The sequence below is a fragment of the Odocoileus virginianus genome, chromosome 26 (assembly GCF_023699985.2).
Source record: "Odocoileus virginianus isolate 20LAN1187 ecotype Illinois chromosome 26, Ovbor_1.2, whole genome shotgun sequence".
Lineage (NCBI taxonomy): Eukaryota > Metazoa > Chordata > Mammalia > Artiodactyla > Cervidae > Odocoileus > Odocoileus virginianus.
This window is the reverse complement of record NC_069699.1, coordinates 46,834,744-46,860,348: the sequence shown is the minus strand read 5'-3', so window position 1 is coordinate 46,860,348 and position 25,605 is coordinate 46,834,744. Positions and strand designations below refer to the sequence as shown.

Sequence of the window (25,605 nt, the reverse complement as noted above, 5' to 3'; positions counted from 1 at the left end):
GGCGCGGGCAGACCAATCAGCTATGGTATACGTGGCACGCCGTCAACGTAGGAGCGCCGGGACGCGAGGCTCCGACAGACGCAGCCAACGAGAGCCGAGCGCGCCGGCTGCCATGGGAACCGGGATCCGGGACCTGCGGGTCAGCTGGCCATTGGCGGATCCAAAAGCGGAGCTGGCGCCAAGGGCGAGGCTTCCTTTGCGCCGCGCCCCGGCAGATTCCCGCACCACCCCGCAGGACCGGAGAAAAGGGGCAGGGCCGGGGGCGCGGGTGGGCCTGATCAGGCCAGAGTCTGCAGGTTTTCTCCAAGACATGGACACGCGTCAGTTTCTAGAGGCTTTATTTTGACATACACGACCTCAGACACAAGCGGGGCGGGCAGCGCTAGGTGTACAGAAAGGGCGAGCTCGGCGCAAGGCCTGAGCACTCCCTCCCCTGCACGCAAGGTCCCGAGAAAACGCAGCCGCGCCCAGAAGCGACCGGAGCCACGTGTCATATCCGGGCGCAGGGCTTGGGTGGCGTGGACAGGCTTAGGCAGCTTCCAGGAAAGTGGAGCAGAGAGCGGTCCTCCAGACGAGGCCTTGTTGTTCCCCGAGAAGCAAAGGAACCAGGCCCTACCCACGGTTCTCCCCCAAATTTTCCCTATTAAAACATTTTTTAAATCGGTACAAACGAAACCAAATTGAACAGTTTTAAAGTTCAAAGCAATCTGCATCTAGGAGTGTGCATGTGACCAGATGAGAGCAAGGGAGCAGAGGATACCGAACAAGCCCAGGCCTTTGGCCCCTTAGGAGAATCCCCATGCCCACTGCACAGGCCCGGATGTGAGGGAGGGGTGGGGTCCCTGGCAAGTTGCTACACTGGTCCCCTTCCTCTTTAAGCACCGCCCATCCCACCCCGCTAGGGGGCTGGTGTCGACTTGGCCCACGGAAGCACTGTAGAGAGGAGTCACTTGGACACCCCAACCCGTGATCCCGTCTTGCACTTTGGTCCCAAGTTGGGGCTGGGAAGGCAGGGCCTGGCAGGGACAGGGCTCTCTGGCATGGAGCAGGGCAAAACAGTGGCAAACAGCAAGTGCAGACACACATGCCCGCCACCCGTTAGATAACAGGGCTGTGTCTTGCAAGTGTTCAAAAGTGCTGAAAAGAAGGGACCCTGCCCTGGGAAAGCAGCAGCAAAACCAGCCCTGCTCTTTTAGTGCCAGGAAATACTGAATGTAAGTGGGTGTAACCTCTCTCACAATGAAGAGTGGAATGGGGCAGCAACTCCCACAACACACTGATTCAGGAAGCACGGCACATCCCCACACTGGGGAGGTGCCATCAAGTGGGTCCCGAGTGGGCCCAGACCCTTTGGTTTAGCCTTGGCCTTGCCAGGAAATGACTAGCCACCCTAAGGAAGAGCTACTGCCCCCATGGCTGAAGCCACAGAATAGTACATGAGAGAAGGTGCTCTTTACTGACCAGAAACAGACAAGCTGCTCCTCCTGGCCCCCAGGAATGGGAACCTGCCCACCAATGGCACCAGGGTCAGAGGGCTGAGAGAGATGGGATCCCATCACGGAGCCCATTTAAGCTGTGTGAGGCTGCATCTCTAAGGAGTGGGAAAGTAGCCCATCAGTTACTGAGGCCTCTCACAGACACAGGCTGGCAGGCTTAGCATGAATGCTGTAACAGGGACATGCTAGCAGTGACAATGACAGTGGCCCTGGACTCAGCAGGGAGGGCACTAACCTCAGTAACAGCTAGGTGAGCTCCTGGCCACAGGTGGCAGGTCTCTGTCCCATTCAGGGCTGGCAGCAAAATCACTAAAACCATCGGCAAGGAAGGGGTCACCCCCCCAGTCTTCACTGTGGCACCGTCAGCGCTGAGTGCCGAGGGGGCCATGCCACAGGCTCCCAGAGACGGTGCTGGGCCGGCAGGGAAACACCTCCTCCCATTCATTTTGCCACCACTTTTAAAAGGTAGCACTTGCTGAGGAAGGGCACAGGGGCAAAAGCTCACCTCAGGAATGGGAAAGAGGATATTCTGCTGAGGGAAGCATGAGGGAAATCAATACTACTGAACAAGGCTACACCCCAGAGGAAAAGATCACAGGGGCTGGCACATGGACGAGTGGACAGACAGATGGACCCCAGTACTGGTAAGACAAAACTCTCATTAGCAGAATCTGGGCATTTGCACCCAGTGCCCAATGTCCTCAAAAGCAAACAAGCTTAAAGTTCTCCCTCATAAGCCGGGAGCTCCTCACAGTGGGCTGCTGCCTTGAGCTTGGCCTGGGGAGAGGTGAGACCCTGAGCGGACCACAGCCTTTGAGCCCTGGAAGGAGCAATCTCTCCGAGGCAGCAAATCTGCCCAAGAAGCCAGAGGAAGTGGATTCCTACCCACAGCCCAGGGGCTGCAAATACTGTCTGGGTCAGAGCCATCAGAGGCCCCAAAGGCTGCTGGGAGGCTGACTCTCCTCAGCCCACAGAGCAGGGCCCCCTCCAGTGGGGCAAGAGGGGATGGCCTCCTTAGGCAAGGGGTCTTAGTGAGAAAGGCTGGCTGGGGTGTGCAGGCAGGAGCAGGTTCAAGTGCCAAACAGTGCCTGGGGATCCCAGAGCCTGCCCTCTGCCATAGCTGGCTTCAGCACAGCTTCATGAATCTAGCCTCATGCCAAGGTCAGAACCAGGAAGGGTCCAGCTATGTGCAGTTGGCCCTGTGGTGCCCTGGGAACGCCTGTCAAAGAGATGGGTGATACCCACAGCACAGGTTACAAAGTCCCCCAAGAGATGGGCACCCAACCTCTGTGACTGAGGAACCAGGGCTGAATGAACATGGAGGGGTCCTGCGCCAACCCTGGGCTTCACCCTGCAACTAGCAGGACCCTGCAGTCACAGACCCCAAAGACCTGGGCAAGAGAAACCAAAGTCCAGGGGCAACCTGTCCCTGATGCCAGGCCCACCAGGGGCACCTCTTCCTTCCTAAGTCTGCCTGGACACAGCAGTCAGAGCCGTCAAGCTAGGCAGCCTGGCTGAGAGGACGTGTTCTGCCCTCCGTCACTTTATATATGGATTCCAGGCTACAGCTAAAAACATTTCTTTTAGTTTACACCAAAGAGAAATATAACCCTTTAAAAGCAAGTCTGTGTGTCCTCACGGCGAGTTGAGAGCAATGGTCCCTGCCTGCGGGTGGAGAGGAAGGGGGTCCAGGGGGCCCCGAGCTGGGCCTACTGGTTCTCGTCCCGCATCTGTTCCATGATGCTGATGAGGTTCTCCAGGCCGAACACATAGCCTCGGTCGGGCCCGTCATGCACTGTGGGGTCATCTCGGAAGCCCTTGAATGTGCTGTGTGCAAAGTCGATCATGCGGACGTCCACCTTGGGCGGAGAGAAGGGGCCCGCCTCCGGGCTGCTGCTGCTGAGGCTGGTACTAGGGCCACAGGGCGGGGCCGCCTCCGGGAGGCTGGTGTCCAGGAGCTTCAGACGCATTTCGGACCGGCGGTCCAGGTAGGACTCAGACCGGCACTCCTTGCCGTCGTAGATGACAAGCAGGGAGCTGGAGTAGAAGCGGTAGGAGGCCTGCCGCTCCAGCACGGCCTTCAGGCCCCGCAGTTTGCTCAGGATGGGCTCAAAAAGGTCACGCCGCAGGTCCAGGCCGTTGTGCAGGTACTGATAGAGGGCGTTGCGGAAGCCTTCGATGGACAGCCCACGGCCATAGTACTTGTTCCTGCAGAGGTAATGCCCCGTGTCCAGCTGGTACACCTAAAACCCCAGGAGACAGGTGGGTGAGGACCAGGGAGGTCTGAGGACCTCACGGGGCCCTGGGCAGGCGCGGTCTGGAAAGTACTTCTGACCAATCTGCACTTTTCTGCTCCAGCCTGCACGGCTGGAGTGAGCAGGCCAAGTTTGCCCTGAGCTTTCCTGTGGTAAAGGCAGCAGACTGTGGAGACCAGGCCTGCAGGTGTTCCGCCATTACCTGTGGAGCCCTCCGGGAGACCAGCTGGACTCAAACTAGAATACCGATCGTGCTGACAGACAAGAGTCTTAGTTGCCCCAAAGTCAAGGCAACAGGCTCTCACAGTGGTTCTGCACTAGAGCCCAGTCCAGGGTCCCCGGGTAAGGACAAGAGGGCTCAGGGAACATGTCTCAAACAGGCACCCACCGCCCCCCCAGGGACTCAGCCTCCCAGAGGAGACTCTGGGCCACTGTGCCAGGAGGACACCCAGCACGGACAGCAAGCAGGTACACACACAACCCAAAACACGCAAGCACCTGGGCTCTTGCCAAGGCTGACTCACCTGCATACCACAGACCCTGACTCCCAGCGTTGCCGACGTACTCTGCTCGCACTTCCGCATCTGCCGGGCGGCCTTCTCGGCGGAGGCATCATCGCCGTGCTGGCGGGTGCCCATCTTCAGGTCCAGCACACAGGGGTACTTGAAGTGGTGCACCACGTTCTCAAGCAGGAGGAACTCTGGACCACAGTCAAGGGGAATAACGACCATACTCGCCAGCAGTCCCAGCCAGGAAAGGAAAATCCAGTTTTACTACGAAAGGAGGCAATCCCTTCTAATGTAATAATGTATGTTCACCTCAGAGACTCTCAAATGTGGGTGTCACACCTCTGGCTTATTATTTCTTTGAAAACATTTTTATTACGGGAAATACATACACCATTTACCAGGTTAACCATTTATAAGTATGCAACTATTAGCACCACCCACTCTCCAAAACCTTTTCATCTTCCCAAACAGAAATTAGAAACTGTTCAGGAGTGTGTGTGTGTGTGTGTGTGTGTGTGTGCCTATGAACACATGTACACATGTGTATTTCTCCCATCCCAACAGATAATGTTAAAACAATAACTCCTATTCCTCCCCCGCCCCACATCCCCTGGAAACCACTATTCTACTTTCTGTTGCTATGAATGTGTCCGTCCTAGGTACTTCATATCAGCGGAGTCATAGAATATTTGTCCCTTTATATCTGGCTACTTCACTTAGCAAATTGGTTTCAAGGTTCATCCATACTGTAGCATGTGACAAAATTTCATGCCTTTTTATGAATAATTTTTAATCATAAGTATTTGCCACATTTTTTGATGTCATCATTTTAATTTTATTCTTTAGCTCTGTCTTGCAGGCATACATAATAAACCAAAGAAAATTTGGGAGTTTCACATACATCCCTGGCACCATCAGTAAACCACGACCCTGCTCAATCCAGTGGCTCATTTAGGCATAAGAAGTAAGAAACTTCCTTTGTAGCTCTACTGCAAAAATGATGACTCAGATTTAACATTCCCAAACAGGAATCTTTAGAAAAAGCTGGATTTAAATTTCTCTCTTGCCATTTTCTGACTAAACTTCAAGCCATATAGTTAAACTTATCCCTTAGTACTTCTAGGATCTCCTGTTTACATCCAGGTCTTCATCTACATCTCCTGTCTGCAATGATCTTAGATAAAGGTACTGGCTTGTCACAGGTCTGCCAACAGTCATCATCGAGGCTCACAGCCAAGCCCTCAGTTCCATATTTTGGACTACGGAGCAATCACCTGGTCTTAGAGGGTAAGACCCTCGGCATCACTCTGATGATGAACATTTTAATATCCTCTAATTCTTTAAAGAGTAATGTGAAATTCATTATGTGCAGCTTTTAACTAGTCTCATTGCCTGCTATGATTTATAAACAAGCAACAATAAAACTTGAAGAAGGCTGCAGAAGTATCTCACAATGCCTGAAGGCGTAGGACCCTGCCTTTCCACTCACTGGCTCTGGGCACAATACTTCATCCCCCTGTGCTTCCATATACTCATCTATAAATGGGAATCCTAACAGTTCCTCCCTCAAAAGACAGGAAAACTGAGAAAGTACATATGAAGTGCTCAGCACACTTCCCCTCAGTTTCTCAGTCTGTCTTAGTAATTTATTATCCACTGTTTCAAAACGCTGATTTTAAGAATTCTCATTTCATAATACTTTTTTTATCTCTGCTATCTTAAAACTATTTTATATTGGTATATTGTTTATCTTTAGAATAAACACTAAAACATTTTTTTAAAAAATATTATCTGTTGGGAGGGGAGAAATACACGTGTACATGTGTTCATATGCACACACACACATACACACCCCTGATTCTAGACATGCAGTGATAAATAAGGTAGCCACTATCCATACCTGCTGACTTAAATGCAGATTTTAATTAAATAAATTAAAAATTGAGTAACTCAGTCACAGCAGTCACATTTCAGTTACAGTGTGGCTACTGGCTACCACAAATTTTAGCACAGATTCTTCCACTGTCACAGAGTTCTATTGGAGAGCACTTTTCTAGATTGCCAAGTTTAAGCTTCAGTCTTACCAGGCCCAAAAGGCAGGGAAACAAAAAAAAATGATGAAAACATGAAGAGCCCATGGTAAAGGGAGGTAAGAACAAAAGACGAGCCCCTGAACAGAAAGGGTGCTGACCATGGTACTGGGAGGCGCCCTGACATAGGAGCTGTGGTCCCAAGTAGCAGGCGCTGCTGGAGGAGCCGTAACAAGGATACTGTAGAGTTTTCGGTCCTTGGACTCAGAGCGCATGCGACTCAGCTGCTGCTTGTGACAGCGCAGGCTCCAAGGGTTGTGGCTGATCTTCTCAGAACTCAGACCGCTGTTGCCATCTAGCATCTGGAAAGGGACGTCCGAGTGGCTGTGTAGCTCCACCTTCGGACTCTTTGCCTCCTGGGGGCTAAGAAGGAAGAACATACACGTTGCTAAGGGGTTCAGACGAGTCATCCTCTGGGGTCTCACTACATAGGGTTGGGGAGGCCTGGATCAAGTCTAATGTGCAATCTAACAGATCTTTCTGATGGGTGACACATGGCCCCAGAGGCATGAGCCCCTTAAAGTGAGTAAACGGTATAAGTAGTAAGGAGCGAGAGTGTGCAGCCAGTGCTGCTAAACTGGTCTGATCTGATGTCAGAGAGAAACTGTATGTTGCCACGTCTAAGAAAAGCCCTAATTCTAAGTCAAATCACAGAGCAATATAGTTACTGATTTTTTTTTTTTTTTGGCCATGCTGCACAGCCTGCAGGATATTCATTTCCCTGGGCTCGAACTCAGGCCCTTGGCAATGAAGGTGCCAAGTCATAATCACTGCACTGCCATGGATTCCCTCACTGAAACTTATTTTTGAGTGAGATTAAATATGTACAAAGTAATTTAATCATATAATTTTGATTTCACTCTGGTTCAAAAAGCTCACATTATTTTTTGTTTACATTAGTTTTATTTATTTATTTTTACAATTTGGCAGTTTTTTTTTAAGTATAGTCACAAGGTTAGAAAACATCACCACTATCTAATTTTTAGAAATTTTCATCACCCCCAAAACAAATCTTGTCACCATTAGTAATAGCGACTTCTCATCAACCCTGCCCCCTCAATCCCTGGCATCCACTGACCTACTGTCTGTCTCTTGGACAGAAAAGATACAGATTTACTGATTCTGAACATTTTAAATAAATGGAACCATACAATATGTGGTTTTGTGTGACTGGCTTCTTCCACTTAATGTATGTTTTCAAGGTTCATTCATACTGTAGCATGTGTCAGTATTCCATTTCTATTCACTGCTGAGTGATATCCTATACAACATTTAATTTATCCATTCATCAACTGATAAGACATTCAGGTTGTTTCCAATTTGGGGCTATTAGGAATAATGCTGCTATAAATATTTGCATACACATCTTACACGTGACTATTTTCCTTCAGTTCTCTTGGGCATATACCTAGGAGTGCAGTTGCTGGGTTTAACTTTTTGAAAAACTGCCTAATTGTCTTCCAGAATGGCAGCACTATTTTACATTCCCATCAGCAACATAGGAGGGTTCCAGTTTCTCCATAACCTCAACAAAACTTTCACTGTCTATCCTTTTAACTATGGCCACGCTTGTGGGGGTGTACATTTTTTGCATGAGTTATTGAGAAAAATAATTCTTTTTCCTGATCTATAAGAAAATTCAATTTCCAATTCAATAAGCTGAATTTTAGACGCAGGGCAAGGGTTAACAGGTGATATCAAGAGTCTCAGAGATCTGACTCCAAAACCCTTAAAGAGCATGGGCCTGGCTGCAGTCATTGCCTCTGGGCTCTGCGATCCTGCAAGGGAGAAAGCAGCTGGGACCTCACCGTGGGCCAGTGCATCCCCACCTCTGCCTTGGGAATGTGAGGTATTAACAAAGCTGGAAGAAAACAACAGCGTATTCTTGCTTCAAAAAGCTGAGAGAACTCCATTCTCTCTCGACCAGCTACAGCCAAACTCAGAAGTGGGCCTCACCGGGGCGATGGAACACGCAGGCGGCAGGTGGCATGATGTGGGTGAACTTGCGAACATCAGCCATCGTCCCTCCACCTTGAGCCCTGCTTCCCCATGATGCATCAGGATGCTAGAGATACTCTGAGTGTCTGTGCTCACAGCACCAGACATGCATCGCCAGCCCCGCTCACCAGCCCCTTACCTCTCTGAGGTTTCGAGGGGCAGGCTGGCTTTCTCCTCCTTGTGGTCACTGCCACTGCCCGACCGGTGCAGGCTCCGGCGCGAGTGCTTGCGCCGAGGCTGCTCCCGCTCCGGCGCGTCATCCGGCTCCACGGTCTCACTTTCCACGTACGGGTAGGCCACCAAGTTGATGTAACCGTCACTGTCCCCCTCAAAACAGACGGATACCACTCCTGTTGGGGAAAAAGCAGCAGCCAGTCAACAAATGTCCACCCAGGCGGGGTCCATTCAGCACAGACTGCTGGCCTTTGCTGGCCCTCCACTCAGTCCTCACCTGCCCTGAAGCCGCTGTAGGAACGATGAGCGGCAGGCATCTTTTTCAGAACATACCTCACCACTCATTCCCATCCTTAATCCACCATTCCCCTTTGATTTTGGATACATTTGTATTTATTTCCCATCCTCTTATCTAACGCTTTTGCTTTCAACTATTGCCTTTCGTACCATTCAGAAGAACTGTATCTTCCAGGTGACACAGCCACACCCAGCATAATGTAACCTCACTTACTCTACTGCCCTACGCTGCTCTCATCTCCTCTGTTCTCCGCGAGATCTGGTTTCCTTCTTCCTGACAGTGTCACCAAGACAGACATCAAAACTCCTCCAAGACAGCCCCCAAAATATGTCTCTGCACTGCGGATCAGGCTAGTCCAGGCTCATCAGGCAGAACTTCGGCCTCAGCAAAGCACCAGCATTCCTAAGTGGAAACAGCTATTTTCCACACAGTACTCATGCAAGTTCGTTGTGTTCATTTTTATCAAACAGCTTGTCCTTGGTCTCTTCTGGATCATTACCAAAGGAGCTGAAACACAGCACCTAGAAATCTAACTCAATGAGTTTCTTTGGTTGTTAAAAAAGTCCAGGCTGCCCTTCATCTGATTTCCATAATCCAACCTACTATCAGTTACATGTCTCATTTTACACTCCTGGTGTGCAAAATCGGCATTATGATCTGAGAATCGGTGACAAGCCTTTAAGAATATGTCAGTATGCCAGACCAGGGACATCCTTTTCTTTGGCCCATTTCCTTCTCCAGGAGGACACTGCTCTTAAACCCTGGTCTCTTTTAGGAGGAAAAAAACCCTTGAAACATCAACATGTAATGGATTCTTCTTTTCTTACATTGCTTAAATGCACACCTCACTTCAGCGGGCTTCACAACCGTACCCTGGCTTCCTTAGGTAGATAATGTGCCTCTCCTACAGGTTTCCACCTTCATAACTTCTTCCCTTTATCTTTTCCAGAGCTTCAATTCTGTTCAAGCCTGAATGCCCCCTGGTCTACAACATTCTTTGTTTCCTGGGCTCCCCCTCGTGCTCTGATGTGGAGTGTCCTCCAGGCCTGCCACGGGGCTCCCATGCTGGAGCTGACCAGAGAGAAGGCTGTCCTTCTACGATCCTCTCCTTTCCCCCCTTTTTCTTGACTTCCCCCTAATCTGAGTGGAATACATCTTCAAGTAACTTCCTAACAAAAGAGGGTTCAGGATGTCAATTTTTAGTTCTTTGTGGGAATTCTACTCCAACAAGTGATGAACAGTTTAGCTGAAGACAGAATTCTATACTGTCTGCAAATAAAGACAGCTTTACTTCTTCCTTCCCAATCTGAATGCCTTTTATTATTTTCCTGCTTACCTGTACTGGCCAGAACCTCCAAGTTAAATGTCAACTAGAAATGGAGAACACGGACATTCTTATTTCATTCCTCCATCTTAGGGGCTAAAGCGATTGTCTCATCGCTGAGTATGAAGCTATCTGTAGGTTTTTCATAGATGCCTTTCTATCAGGTTTGAGGAACTTTCCTTCCATCCCTAGTTTGCTGAGAGTTTTGTTATTGTTGTTGTATAAAGAACAGATACTTGAAACAGATGGTCAACAGATATATGAAAAGATGCTCACATGGCTAATTATTAGAGAAATGCAAATCAAAATTACAAGGAGATACTACCTCACACATGATTCATGGCCAATCATGAAAAAAATCTACAAATCATATATGCTGGAGAGGGTGTGGAGGAAAGGGAACCCTTCCACACTGTTGCTGGAAATGTAAATTGGTATAGCCACTATGAAGAACAGCATGGAGGTTCCTTAAAACCTAGAGTTGCCGTATGATAACAGCAATCCCACTCCTGGGCATGTATCTGGACAAAACAATAATTTGAAAAGATACATGCACTCCTAAGTTCATAAGAACACTGTTCACAACAGCCAAGACATGAAAACAATCTAAATGGCCATCGAAAGATTAATGGATAAAGATGTGGTATGTATATACAACAGAATACCACTCAGCCATAAAAAAGAATGAACTAATGCTCTTTGCAGCAACGTGGATGGACCTAGAGATTATCATACTGAGTGAAGTAAGGAACACAAAGACAAATACCATATGGTATCACTTATATGTGGAATCTAAAATATGACACAAATGAACTTATCTATCCTACAGAACAGAAACAAACTCACATACAGAGAAGAGACTTGCGGGGGTGGGGGGGGGGGGCAAGAATGGACTGAGAATTTGGGATGAGCAGATGCAAAGTATTATATATAGAGAATAAACAACAAGGTCCGACTCTATAACACAGGGAACTGTATTCAATATCCTGTGATAAACCGTAATGGAAAACAATTTTAAAAAGAATGGACATATATGTATACTGAATCACTGTGGAAATCATGTAATGTTTATCCTTTTGGGTTTGGCTTCTTTCTTTCACTTAGCGTAACGTTTTCAATGTTCATCGACCTTGTAGTATGTGTCAGAACTTCATTTGTTTTTATGGCTGAATACTATTCCACTGTAAATGTATGCCATCTATCCATTATGTAAATGTATTTTGTTTACCAGTTCATCTGTTGATGGATGCTTGGGTTGCTTCCACATTTTGACTATTATGAATAATGCTTCAGTGAGTATTACTTTACATATATCTGTTTGAGTCCCTGTTTTCAATTCTTTGGGCATATTTCTAGGCATGGAATTGCTGGCAATTTCTGTGTTTTAATGTTTTTGAAGAACTGACTGTCAAACTGTTTTCTACAGTGGCTATTCTATTTGACATTCTTCCCAGCAGTGTTCCTATTTCTCCTTATCGTGGCCACACTTCTCTTCTTCCTTGTAACAGCCATTCACTGGGTGACAGAAGTCTCTATTGTGGCTTTGATTTGCATTTCCCTAATGACTAGTGACACCACCCTATAGCAGAAAGTGAAGAGGAACTAAAAAGCCTCTTGATGAAAGTGAAAGAGGAGAGTGAAAAAGTTGGCTTAAAGCTTAACATTCAGAAAACTAAGATCATGGCATCTGGTCCCATCACCTCATGGGAAATAGATGGGGAGACAGCAGAAACAGTGTCAGACTTTATTTTTTTGGGCTCCAAAATCACTGCAGATGGTGACTGCAGCCATGAAATTAAAAGACGCTAACTCCTTGGAAGGAAAGTTATGACCAACCTAGATAGCATATTAAAAAGGAGAGACATTACTTTGCCAACAAAGGTCCGTCTGGTCAAGGCTATGGTTTTTCCAGTGGTCGTGTATGGATGTGAGAGTTGGACAGTGAAGAAAGCTGAGTGCCGAAAAATTGATGCTTTTGAACTGTGGTGTTGGAGAAGACTCTTGAGAGTCCCTTGGACTGCAAGGAGATCCAATCAGTCCATCCTAAAGGAGATCAGTCCTGGGTGCTCATTGGAAGGACTGATGCTGAAGCTGAAACTCCAATACTTTGGCTACCTCATGCCAAGAGTTGACTCATTGGAAAAGACACTGATGCTGGCAGGAATTGGGGGCAGGAGGAGAAGGGGACGACAGAGGATGAGATGGCTGGATGGCATCACCGACTCGATGGACATGAGTCTGAGTAAACTCCAGGAGTTTGTCATGGACAGGGAGGCCTGGCGTGCTGCGATTCATGGGGTTGCAAAGAGTTGGACACGACTGAGCGACTGAACTGTAACTGTAACGACTAGTGATGTTGATAGTCTTTCCCTGTGTTTGTTGGTCATCTGTGTGTCTTCTCTGGAGAAATGTTTACTCAAGTCCCTTGACCACTTACGAATAGGCTTGTTTCTTAACTTTTAATTGGCAAAAAAGAGCTAGAGTAGTTTCTTAGAGCACTGAAGTTCTGTCCATTGTTGTTTTTTACCTCAGGGTTTCTGCTTATCCTTGGAAGCTTGCAATGTTCTTTCCATTGTCCTTTGTCCACAGTTGCTCCTCATCCTCCAGTCCTTTAAGTCTCCCCAGACACTCCTTCCCCAATCATCCTGTATCAAGGGCTCTGGTTTGGAAGCTTTATTACTGTTAATTACAGAACCTTACTTATTTTACTCAAAGTACTTAACACAATCTGTAATTGTTTTGTCTATAATTTGTTTATTCTTTCTCATATTAGCACGTAAGCCCATGAAGATATGGGTCTTTTTCGTCTTCTACACTAATGAGCACAGGGCCTGGCATCCAGTAGATGCTCAATAAATACTTGATAAATGAATGAGGCAAGGTTTTGAAATACGATACAAGGCATTTAGCACTGCAAGCAGTAACACTTGATGACTACAGCTGGTCATATTAAATAAACGGAAATCCCTCTTCAAACCTACTGCCAAAATATAGAGTATTAAAAATATATATATTATTATTATTGGCATTTTTCCTTAGCTGAGTTTTAAAAACACTTGTGGTTCTGGCAATAAAGAAATGTGTGTGTAATTGTGTGTTAGAATTAATATATGCATTTTCTAAACCTCTGTGTTGAAAGGGCCTAAAAGCAAAGCCACTCCAGTGGCAATCAGAACATCCAGCACCAAGATCTTGTTTTTTCTAACTATCATTCCTAGGATACAAGGAAGAAAAGCTTGTTGCAAAATATGGTACCTGAATCAGGGCAGAAAAATACAAGATGAGCCTGGAATATCTCTTGGTAACTGAAAGTAATGAAATAGCTAAAAATGATGAGGGGTATATGTCAAAAGTATACAAGAGCTAATGTTAAGAGTCCCAGTGACCAAATCTAGAATAACTTGAGGAATAAAACACATACGTCCACACTGACAGATAAATGGGTGAGGAGGGACAATTCTTCCTTATAGAAGTGTAATTTATTTTAACTACTAAGTATAGAAGAAATGATGAAAAGATATGTCATCATTAGGCATGCAATTTTGTTGTTGTTCAGTCGCTAAGTCATGTCTGACTCTTTGCTACCCCATGGAATGCAGCACGCCAGGCCTCCCTGTCCCTCACTCTGCAAGTTAGTAATTATCACAGGAAAGAACCATTGATCAATTGGAAAACTAGTATGCTATGAAGCAGGATATCCAGAGAGTCCCAAGGTATCTCTCCACATGAAACTCATTAATTACAACAAGAAAAGTCATAATTTTACAGTGCAAAAGCCAGGCAGACACCATCTTAACAAAGCAATCAAAGTTAAATCACCAGTAACAAGAGATGGACCTCCTGACATGAGGAACTGAAGAGGATACTGGATCATTTCTACTGCCCAAGATACATAACCTCAATCTAATCATTAGAAAAGAGAAAACAAATCCAAATTTAGGGACAATCTATAAAATAACTACTAGTACTCTTCAAAAGCATCGAGGTCATGAAAGACAAAGAAAGAGTGAGAAACTGTCCCAGACTGGAGGAGGCCAAGGAGGACTAAAAAAAATGTGAAATCCTGGACCTGAAAAATGACATAAGTGAGAAAACAGCCAAGATTTGAATAAAGTGTACAGGTCAGCTAATAGTATTACACCAAAGCTCCTTTTCTGGCTTTGGTAATTATAAACCATGATATGGTTATGTATCTTTTAATGATGCTTTTGTTTATTAATACTAGACAACCAACCTAAATAAAGCCTTTGATTTTAGTATCCAATAGCTATGAAATAGCAGCATTCTTAAAATCTAAACCCTTTAAAATCAGGTACTGAAATTCACTTCAGGAACTTAAGGGCAGTGTTCAGAAGTGCCAGGTTTTCACAGGCCCTCACCCACTTTCTCACGCTGGCTGCACCATCACACGGCAGAGCCTCCCGTCTGCTGGAGCACAGAGCACAGCGCAATTTCTGCCACAGTCAGTTCACGCCCAACAAGCTGAATTCATGGAGCAGAACTCAGGGGCTTCCCTCTTCTAGCTGAAAAATAGCTCTTTCTACCCAGCTACCAATAAGGGTTACATCTATAGCATTATGCTTCTGGTCAAACAGAGAAAACCAAAAATTGTCTATCTTCCCTTCTCCTTCAATGGGATATATCACTGGGACATGGAACTTCATTTGAGTCTTTAGCACATTCTCTGGAATTAGAGTAAGACCCAGCTGATTCACGACAGGGCTGTTTTTTCATCTGCATGCGCTCATTGAGTATGTGTGAAAGGTGGTCACGGAGAAGCCAGGATAACACAAGCAGGAGAGGGGAAGGGAGGGAAGGGGAGGGATGAGGAGGGGAAGGGAGGAGAGTCAGGCTGAGTTTGTGTTGATCAAGATGTCTTTCAGTGCCCTGTAATCCCTTCCAAACACTGAATTTCAGCCCACTGTGCTGGAAGCTGAAGCAATGGGTTCATCAGCTTGGATTATGCTGATTACATCCAAATCCAATTTTGGCATCTGAATCATCTTGGAGAGAACCATCAACTGCAGCTTTCCATTCACACGGATATTTTCAAATATCATCTTGGTGGGAAAAGTAAAAATAAACCATCATCCTGGCAGAACTCAAGAGGTTGAAGACGCTTCCTGAATCTCGCCTGGGGCTGATGGTCTTGCCATGCACGCAGGAAAGCCAGTACAGGCATGTCCAGGGAGAGGTCAGCTGCACAGAGACAGGCTTCACTCGGCACACTGGCATCATGGGAGCATTAGAGGACCTCTATTACTTTCGCAACTTTTCTGTAATTTTACATTTCAAAATAAAAAGTAAAGGACTTCTCTGGTGGTCTAGTGGTTAAGACTCTGTGCTTCCACTGAAGGAGACATGGGTTTGATCCCTGGTCAGAGAACTAAGCTCCTCCATGCCCTCAGAGCAGCCAAGAAAAAAGTAAAAACCCTATGGTATCAGTCTTTGAAATTCGTGAATCGAACCCATCATACCTTCCATTTTCTTGGGACTTCATTTGACTTAAAAAAAAGAAGAGATCAGTTTCGATTTAATTGTATTTTTGAGAAAGTGTATTTACTCTTCCCTAGTGAAAATGCAGCCTGAGGAAAGAAAATCAAGTAGATACTAAAGACTTGCTATGGTTTTAAAGACTTCTGTTCCCCAATCTGAGAGTAGGTTTTTAGGAAAACTGAACCGATATATGACTGACAATCCTTCCCTGGGTGGCACCTTGAGATTCTAACTAGTCCAAATTCTGGTAGTTGTGATTTAGTAAACATTTCTCTGGAGCCTGGGGTTCTGCTTCATTTTAAAGGATTTTTTTTTTCTTCCCTTAGCATCAGAAGAGGACTCCATGAGCTAACAAGGCTTGTAGTTTTTTTTTTTTTTTCTGGTTTTGGCATTTTTATAGCAAAAGATTTGGCCATGATGTGTTGAGTGTAGATGGGTGGGCGGCTGAAGCTACATTTATAAAGCATTTGTAACTTGTTTCTTAGCCACTTAGAGACAGCAGTGTGTTTGATTCTCGCTTCTCTCTCGTTTTGCAGCATTAAGAGTATTTATTCCTCCAAATTCAATATGCTTCTGATTCTGTTCTGAAAACAGTAACAAACAGTCCGATTCAAAACTGCACAAAAGATTGAATAGACACTGCTCCAGAGAAGATACACCAAACGGCCAATGGCACATCAACATCATTCATTAGTCCTTAAGAAAACAGGTATCACAACAGTAGGACACCACTTCACACCCGCTAGGCTGGCTACACAATTGTTGCTACTGTTTTTCATGGAAAATAAGGGTTTGTAAGGATATGGAGAAAAAGAAACACTGCTGGTAAGAATGTCAAATGGTAGGCTAATATGGAAACCAGTTTGACAGTTCCTCAAAAACACTAAACACAAAATTACCATATGATCCAGCAATTCCACTCCTAGGTATATACCCAAAAGAATTGAAATCAGGGACTCAAGCAGGTATTTGTAAGGTAATACTCATGGAAGCATTATTCTTAATAGCCAAAAGGTGTAAACAACTCAGGTGTCCGTCAGATGAACAGATAAATAAAATACGGCATATATTTACAATAGAATAGCATTCAGCCGTAAAAACAAATGAAGTTCTGACACATGATGAACCTTGAAAACATTTTGCTAAATGAAATAAGCCAAATCGAAAAGGACGAACATTACATGATTCCACTTGTATGAAATATGTAAAATGGGCAAATTTATAGATAGAGAAAGTAGATTAGAGGGTACCAGGTGAGGGGGGAAATGAGTTATTTAATGGGTACAGAGAGAAATAGATAATGGTAATGGTACACAGCATAGTGAATGTATTTAACGCCACTAAATTAAACACTTAAAAATGGTAAATTTTGCTGTATAACAACACATTATACATCAATTATACTTTATTTTTTAAAAAGCTGCATCCACCTTATAAAATGGTTAAATTTTATGTTATGTATATTTCACCACAATAAAAGAATTAAGCAAACAAAAGCCAATACCAATATGGATTGGTTTTTCTAAATCGAGGATCTCCCAAGTAAAGCATAGTGCAAACATGTCTGAATTCACACTGATTTGGAAAAGGTAAAAAAACAGAACACAGGGAATTTCCCAGCAGTCCAGTGGTTAGGACTCAGTGCTTCCACTTGAGCAGCCTGGATTCAATCCCTAGTCAGGGAACTAAGATCCCACAAACCATGCAGCACAGCCAAAATAAAAAAAACACAAAAACCGTAATTTATATGTGCATGGATGCATACTACGTTGCTTCAGTCATGTCTGACTCTCCACGACCCTAAGGACCATAGCCCGCCAAGCTCCTCTGTCCATGGGATTCTCCAGGCAAGAATACTGGAGCAGGTTGCCGTGCCCTCCTCCAGGGGATCTTCCCAACCTAGGGATTGAACCCACATCTCTTATGTCTCCTGCGTTGGCAGGCAGGTTCTTTACCACTAGTGCCACTGGGAAGCCCCAACTTATACATGAGGGTCAGTCATAAAAATGTATACACACAGTGACAAAAATCAGATTTTAAAACAAAGTGACTTTGAATTCTGGTATACATTCATGGGGTTCTAGTCTATCAAGTTACATTATAAAGCAAATTATTTTTCCTTTAAAAGTTAAGACCTCCGGGCCCCAGTCCTTCTCTAAAATTCTTACCATCCATTCTCCCCCAGCACATACAGACACAAGCTCCACAGCACCCCCTCACCAGCTACCTCATCCCCTGAGCCTGGAGAGCATCCAATTCCTTCTCTCCTAGACCATCCCAGCCAACAGGGAAACCTCCTAAACAACAGCATGCTCTTCGCCAACGGCCTTAATGCTGTGAATTATTCTTCTCCGGTTTACCTACCAATGGACTCAGTTTTTAAAAAATAAAGACCTCGCTGATGCTTTCAAATTTGGCTTATCAAAGTGACTTCGCTGCAAGGAGACAACAGAGACCCTCAATCGTATCACGTGGCCGACAGAACAAGGACACGGGGCTGAGGGCCTCCACGCTGCTGCTCTCTCCACACTGGCCAGTGACTGACCTTTGTACTCAGGGGTGAACTCCTTCATCTCGGGAGGGAGGGACTCGTAGAAGCGCTGCTCCCGGGAGATGAGGGGCTTGCACACAGTGTGGTCGTCGTAGCGCATCATGCTGCTGTGGCCGCCCACCTGGTGGATGAAGGGCTCCAGGAGGACTCCCCGGTCTCCGGCCCGACCTGCATTCTTGCCATACTGCCCCACCTCCATGGTTTGACAAACACACATCGCGTTGGGGGCCAGCTGCACACTGAGGGCAGAGGATGTAGCACATGAGCCACGACAGGTCCTGGCGGGCTGGAAGCCGACGGTCAGCGTCTGCTCAGCTGCTTCTCTCCTAACAGAGGGAAGAGCGGAAAAGAGGGCATCAGAACACCCGGCAAGCTACAGTTTCTCGGGAGTTCACAGAATATCCACTCCTGAGGAAGAACAGTGGCTGTGTCTTGCTCCCTGCTATGTGTTCCCCAGAATGACAACACTGTCAGATCCCCGGGAGTGAGCTGGGCTGATTTCTGTTGAATGATGCAATGTCGGTCACCTCCACCCATCTCTTGTACCATTCTGTCTGGATTTCTCACAACATCCAGTACTGGTAAGGGTCTCTCCCTGACTCGAGGAAAGGGTTTTGCCTCCAAAATCAGGTCACATGAGACTCCCAACTTTTCTGCTTAAGGTGTCAAGGACTTGGCAGGGAAAGCCATTCCCTCCTGAGTTGTAGAAGCATAAAAAGGTTTTGTTTTCCCCAAAGGTATTCAGATTTCGTATTTCTTCTACTTTAAATCTACGGCCATGAACTTATGACCATGCTAAGCACCACAGAGCTTATGTTCCTGTTTGATTCTACACAAACAGCGGGACACGGAAAAGCTCTTTTAGCCTCGTTTAATATAAGTTTTCTCTCAAGAAAGTTTCTATAGTGTGACACTTAATAATGAATATATCTTTTAAATTAGGAATGTAGCAGGTAGGCAGGTGGGAGAGTGAAGGATAGCGAGTTTGGGATCAACAGAGGCAAACTATCATATACAGGACGGATAAACAATGTCTTACTGTTGTAAGGGAACTATATTCAATACCCTGTGATAAACCATAATGGGAAAGAAAATGAAAAAGAGCACGTATAACTGAGCCACTTGGCTGTACGAAAGAAATTAACATGGTACTATAAATCAATTACACTTCAATTAAATTTTTAAAACTTAAAAAAGGAACATAGCAGGCAAGACAACATCTGAAAGATCAAGACTAAAAGAAAAATATTTATAGAGCAGTAATAAGGCTTTACCTGTAAGAGATAAACTATTATTTTTTCTGAACCTCCTAATTATGGGCAAAATGAGCTATGCTGTGCTGTGCTGAGTCACTAGTCATACCTGACTCTCCACGACCCCATGGACTGTAGCCCGCCAGGCTCCTCTGTCCACGGGGATTCTGCCAGCAGGATACTAGGGTGGGCTGCCACGCCCTCCTCCAGGGGATCTTCCCAACCCAGGGATGGAAGGCAGGTCTCCGGTACTAGACATGAATTCTTTACCATCTGAGCTACCAGGGAAGCAAAATCAGCTATATAGTAACACTATTGCAAAATTTTCTTTACTCCAAAGCTGCCCAGGAAACTGTGCTATCAACACCATTCCCACTCCCCCAAACGGATCAGCATCCGTTTATTCACTTTAAGTTCTCCTTCAGGATATGGCTCCAACTCCATTCTCTTCAAACAAGAGTGTGATGCACACCTCTGCGTCTCCTGTGGCATCCTGTGCCAAATCTACAGGAGCAATACATTCACTGACCTGTCATCTATTTTGTCATCTGTCACCACCACCAAACCATTCTCTCTTAACTCCATCTCAGGTTCGAAGCGGTTCCTGGCATAGAGCAGTGCTCACCAAAAAAAAGGAAAAGCTTGTTAAAATGAATTAAATAATCTGAGGAAGAGGACCAGTGAGTAAAAGCGCAACTATAAGAAAATAAAATATGAAAGGGCAGTGGCAATGCTTAGCACACGAATCTACTGCAGAAGGCTTTTCTCAGGGTTCCTGGAGGTGCTCCCGGCGGCAGGCGACTTTAGGGAGCAATGTCAAGTGCTTCCTGCCCTGCCTCCTCCCCTTCACCCTGGGATGGCCTGATCACAGACGGGACACCGAGAAGGTGCTATGCTGTCCCGCCTGTGTCAGTGGCTATCTGTTTTAGAAGAGGGGGTAAACAGTGCCAAGTGCCCCAGAGGAGTGAGGCATTAGGGCCATTCCCTGGACTCTTTTCTGGGATCCTCTGCAGCCTCCACAGGACCGAAAGGCAGAATTCTGTCTGATCTCCAGTCACATCTGGACTTCTGATGTTCTGTTTCCACAGGATGTCTACATAAAGTCACAGTACTGTTTCTGGGTCTGAAATACTTTCTTGGAAGTAAACATGTAAAATATACCATGTTTCTATAGCTCTGTTTTGGCATTTCTTTTTAAATAAACTGGGAACCTGAAAAAGTGGACGTACCCACTGGTCTACAAGGCATAGAGCCTTGTAATGACTTACAAGTAAGAAACTTCAATTCTCTTCATGAAGACATGCCCGCTGCCAACTCTGTGGGATATGCTAATGGAGGTGAAGGGCTTGGGCTTGCCTCGCCTACTGCGCAGTCTGAAAGTTCTAGCAAAAGCTCTCTTTTTGACCAACAACCAGAGGTTGTTCTTGACGTCTGGGGTCCACCAAGGCCCACTGAAAAACCTGTGGGCTAAGAGCTATGGATGACGGCACCTATCTCCACTACTCCTTTCCTAAGAGTCCCAATGTTGTTCACGTACATTGAACAACACTGTTCACGTGTTGTTCATGTTATTCCTTGAGCCAAACCTCAAGGGAACGTGAAACTCCATTCAAGCTCAGCGAGAATCCTGAACATTACTTCATTTCTTATGAACTGACTTAGGAAAAAGCATGTGACTCTATTTCCCAATGAGATGAGGGGAAGTGGCCAGAGGTTTTCTGGGAACTTATCCTGCTCTTCACACGTGAGAAGGGCACCTCCTCTTCCTCAGGTTATTATTCCGATATCTGGATGTGACATCTGAGACTACTGCAGCTACCCCATAACTCTCAAACATCCCTGCCTAGGACAAGGCCAAAACGCTGAGCACACAGACCAGGAAGAAGAAATCAGGGCTCCTGAAACTGTCACTGAAGTACTGGATATCCTGTTATGTAACAAAAATAAGTTTCCCTTTATTCTTTAAGCCAGTCGTATTAAGGTACTCTTTCACTTGTAATCAAAACCATCATAAATGAAAGGACAGAAATAGTTGCATCAAAATCCCCAAGTCTCCAGTTAATACACTTTGCACATAAAGTGGTCACTAACTGTTTTCTGATGACAACAAGGAGACTTTCAACAGATGAACAAGCCCTCTCACAAACGACAAAGGGACATATTCTCCATAAGCCTCAAAATGAAAAATGTGATTCTCTAATCTTTCCAGTGTCCCTAAAGGCAGAGCACCTGAATTATGTCTGGCCCACAGGGCTGGTGCCAAGATATCAAACAAGAATCTGACCAACAGAAAACTCATTCTCTCACATGTAGAAATGAACCTGTCCAAATGCTCAAATTATTAGCTTAGAACTGATTCTACCTTGCTTCAACAGGAGGCAGACTATAAAAGAGATTTACACTCTTGCCACTTCAGGACCTTACTGATCATTTTTTAACAAATGGATCTAAATACAACATAATCAATAAATTGTACTTTCCAGAATGTAGTCACTTCTCGAACATTTTGCAGACTGTCCTCTGCAATACACTGACCTCATTTCAAGTAGTTTATGCCATTCAAGACGTCAACAGCTTCTGTAGTCTTTTCTAGACTTAAGAAACTCCCAGCATGAAGAAAAACTTGTGAATTCTTTAAAAAGCTATAAACTGTCAAAAATATCACATAACTGAAATGTGAGGGACAATGGTTTCATTCCCATGGGTTGAACTAGAAGCAAACAAAAAACTCCCTACCAGGATGTTTTTTGTTTTGTAAACAAAACCTCCAAAGGCTTCCCCTGGGGAAAACTTTGTATTAATAAATAGTACTCTTTTCCCTATGTGGCATTTTAGAAATCGTGTCCAAGTTTCAGTTTTCTGTAGAGATCTTCTCTCATGTAAATATGTTTCCAAGTTACCAGTCTTGTCTGCTTTCCAGGTAACATTGAACAAGGCTTTTCTCTGCAAAGGTGGAATCCCTACAGGTACAGACCTCTACGCTGGCAAGGGTTGGCTTCCTGGATGTCAAGGAAAGCAATGAAGGATTGTGCTTAAGCATTACAGAATAATCACTTTTTCCCTCCTATTTTTCTGGCCACCCGGCACGGTATGCAGGACCTTAGTTTCCCAACTAAGGATGGAATCCATGCTCCCTGCAGTGGAAACACGGTGTCTTAACAACTGAACTGCCAGGGAAGACCCACAAAATAGCCACTTCAATTCCACTACTCACGCAGACCCAGGGCCCACAGATGTGGAGGAACTTGAGGGGCAGAAAGCTGGTATTTATTAAAAGCATCTCCAGGAATCAAAGAGGCTCCCACACTTTCCCCAGTCATCCTTATGGCCCTTTGCTATGACTGACAAACATGCAGAGTGAAAAGCAACTGCAGTTAGTATTGAATTCCTATAGCCTAATTCTTTTGACAGTAACATCTGAAGTGGCATTCACCCAGATTCAGAGTTGAAAGAAAATGTACTATTTTCTTTCCTCTCTATACCTTTTTGTCCTTGGCATAAACAGGGCATTTCTCATTTTGGAGGCATTAAGGACTGTGAAAAGAAACTAACTGCAAGGAGGAACATTCTCTGGGTTTTGAGAAGGATCCTAAGGAAATTGTCTTAATCTGTTTTGACAGCTGTAGCAGAATATCACAGACTGAATGACTTACAAACAACAGAAATTTGTTTCTTAGTTCCAGAGGATGGTAAATTCAACATCAAGGCAATGGCAAATTTGATGTTTGGTGAGTCACTGTGTCCTCATATGGTGGAAGGGGTGAAAAGGCTCCCTGGGGCATCTTTTATAAAGGCACTAATCCCATTCATGAGGGCTCCAACCTCATGACCTAATCACCATAAAGGTTCCCCTTCCAAATACCAACACACTGGAAATTAGGTGTCAACAGATGAATCTGGAAAACAAACAGTCTAGAGCAGAAATCACGATCAGGGTTTTAAGCTCTGCTGCCACAGTATCTATTCTTTTTCTGATTAGACTTCACCATTTCTGCCGTGACTTGGTAGAATATTTTGGCGAGGAAATCTTGTTTTTGTGAAAACATTTTCTATGAAAATAGTTTGTAACTTTCTGGGTATTAGCATGAAAATTATTTTACTTTAAAATGTTTAAAAATAAGAAAATTCCCTCTGTGAAAACATGATACATTTCTGTATTTAGTAGTAAAGCTCCTTTTTGAAGAACACAATCCTAAATAATGTAAATTAATCAACAATATTCTCTAATATTATGCATTAGAGTAGACAAGACCACTTGTTCTGATTACTGTGGTCTGAATCAGGCTCTAGGGGAGGCAGGAAAAGTATAGTACCAAGTTAGGCTTTGGTTTGCCAAAACAGATTCTTTGGAAAATGGTAGTTTGGGGCTTGGCAAAATCATGTGGTGATTAAAATTACATGACTCCTACCCCCTAAATACCAGATGCAGTTTTAGTCCTTTTTTGTCTTATAAAAAGACTGTCTGTGCCCTAATGAAAGGATCACTGGTTTGGTTTGCAGGGTTTTCAGCAATAACTGCATTTTCTTCAACACTGTCACTAGCCTCACGAGCAGTGCAAAGGTCTAACACCTGAGGATGAGAAGCAGCAAATATTCTCCACAAATGTGGATGCTGGAGTAACAGGGGCTTAGGTAGCAGCAACGTCCTCCAAATATCCTGGTGATTGATGTTCAGAGAGGAAACAGTTTGTGTGGATCAGTTCTTTTAGATCACTGGCAGTTTATATTAAAATGGCTAAAATGTGTCAGCTTATGGACAGCTTCCCCAGGGTTCCACTGCTCACCACCAGCTATAGAAACCTCTGTTTGTCCTTCATTTTCTTTAGAAAGCTCTGGTTCCACATTTTACTGCATAAAATGGGGAGGAGGCTCATTTTTAAAAGAACCTGCTGAGATTCTCAAGTTGAATTTTTTTCGCTGGTGAACAGCAACACATAGAAATAAATTTGCGCTGTAAAGACATTAGTTAACATTAGTTAGACTGAGCTTCTGGTTATAGTAACTAACTTATTGACCATATAATTAAACTCTAACATGAATTATGTCTCTATTCAAATAAAGTTTCTCATATTGCTCAAATTAGTATTTTCCTTTTTCAAAGCAAAAGCTGTTGTGAGGTAAAATGATTATAAGGTGTTATTATGGCTTGTAAATTAATAATTGAGATATTTAATTCTATAAAAAAATAAAATAGGTGCATTGTGGTATATTCATACAGTGGAATACTACAGAGAAATGAAAAACCCAAACACAGCATAGAAGAATCTCACAGGTGTGATGAAGCAAGAAAAAGTCTAGATACAAAGGAGGCCATGTGCTGTGACTCTATACATATATGAAATTCAAAATGATAATGAAAATCACAACAGTGGTTTCTCTGGGAAAATACTAATTGAGAAGGGGCATGAAGGTAGAGGTGACAAAGATGAGCACTGTACATATGCACTGAGCTGTGTGCCTAGAGTTTTGAACTTTACTGTAAGTCAGAACTTAAAAGGGAAGAAAGAAAGAGGAGTCCTCTACACCAACAGAATACATCAGAAAATGAAAACTAAATATATTCCATTTACAACAACAACCAAAACTATATAAAGTATCTATAAATCTTTAAAAATTATTACAGATCAATAATAAAACTTTATTGAAGGACCTAAAAGAAGCCATAAATATACCATACTCATGAGGTGTGGGGCTCAATAGTGAAATGCAATGCAATTTCAATAAAAATTCCAAGAGACTTTTTTTGACAAACTTGACAATCTGACTTTATATTCACATGGAGGAGTAAAGACCAAGTAATGTCACTAGACTGCAATGTCAAAGGGCAGAAAGATGCCCTCCCCAATAGCAAAGCTCCTTATGAAATTATAGCAGAGTATGATATTCTGCAAAGAGAGGCAAAAAGATCTTAGGCTCAGACATGAGAGTGGATGTGTGTAACTGAAGTAGCATTTAAATACCCATTTAATCAATTGAAAAAGATATATCTCATAACAGACTATACACAGATAAAATTCTATCCTTACCTCCAACTATATTCCAAAATAAATTCCCAACATACAAATGTGCAAAATAAAACTTGAAGGTAATTAGAAGAAAATTTAAATGCCTTTTGACAATAGATTAGGTAAAATTCCAAGACATAAAATACACAAACCACA

General features: G+C 44.4%; 1 protein-coding gene and 1 pseudogene across 4 annotated transcripts in view; both read right to left on the bottom strand.

Moving 5' to 3' along the window:
• Window positions 1-321: 321 nt before the first annotated feature.
• Window positions 322-25,605, bottom strand: part of IP6K1 (inositol hexakisphosphate kinase 1) — a 38,149-nt gene continuing 12,865 nt past the window's right edge. For 3 of the 4 annotated variants that reach the window (XM_020915911.2, XM_020915913.2, XM_020915912.2), the window contains exons 2-6: window positions 18,313-18,517; window positions 8,488-8,698; window positions 6,532-6,713; window positions 4,276-4,451; window positions 322-3,739 (exon numbers count right to left, since the gene is read on the bottom strand). In XM_020915911.2, coding sequence (XP_020771570.2) covers window positions 3,206-3,739; window positions 4,276-4,451; window positions 6,532-6,713; window positions 8,488-8,698; window positions 18,313-18,454 — 1,245 coding nt within the window. In that variant the 5' untranslated portion in view covers window positions 18,455-18,517 and the 3' untranslated portion in view covers window positions 322-3,205. Of the gene's footprint in view, window positions 3,740-4,275; window positions 4,452-6,531; window positions 6,714-8,487; window positions 8,699-18,185; window positions 18,518-25,605 lie in introns of all 4 variants that reach the window. The other variant, XM_020915908.2, reaches the window with a different exon arrangement.
• LOC139031310 (aminoacyl tRNA synthase complex-interacting multifunctional protein 2 pseudogene) lies at window positions 8,909-17,815 on the bottom strand (annotated as a pseudogene).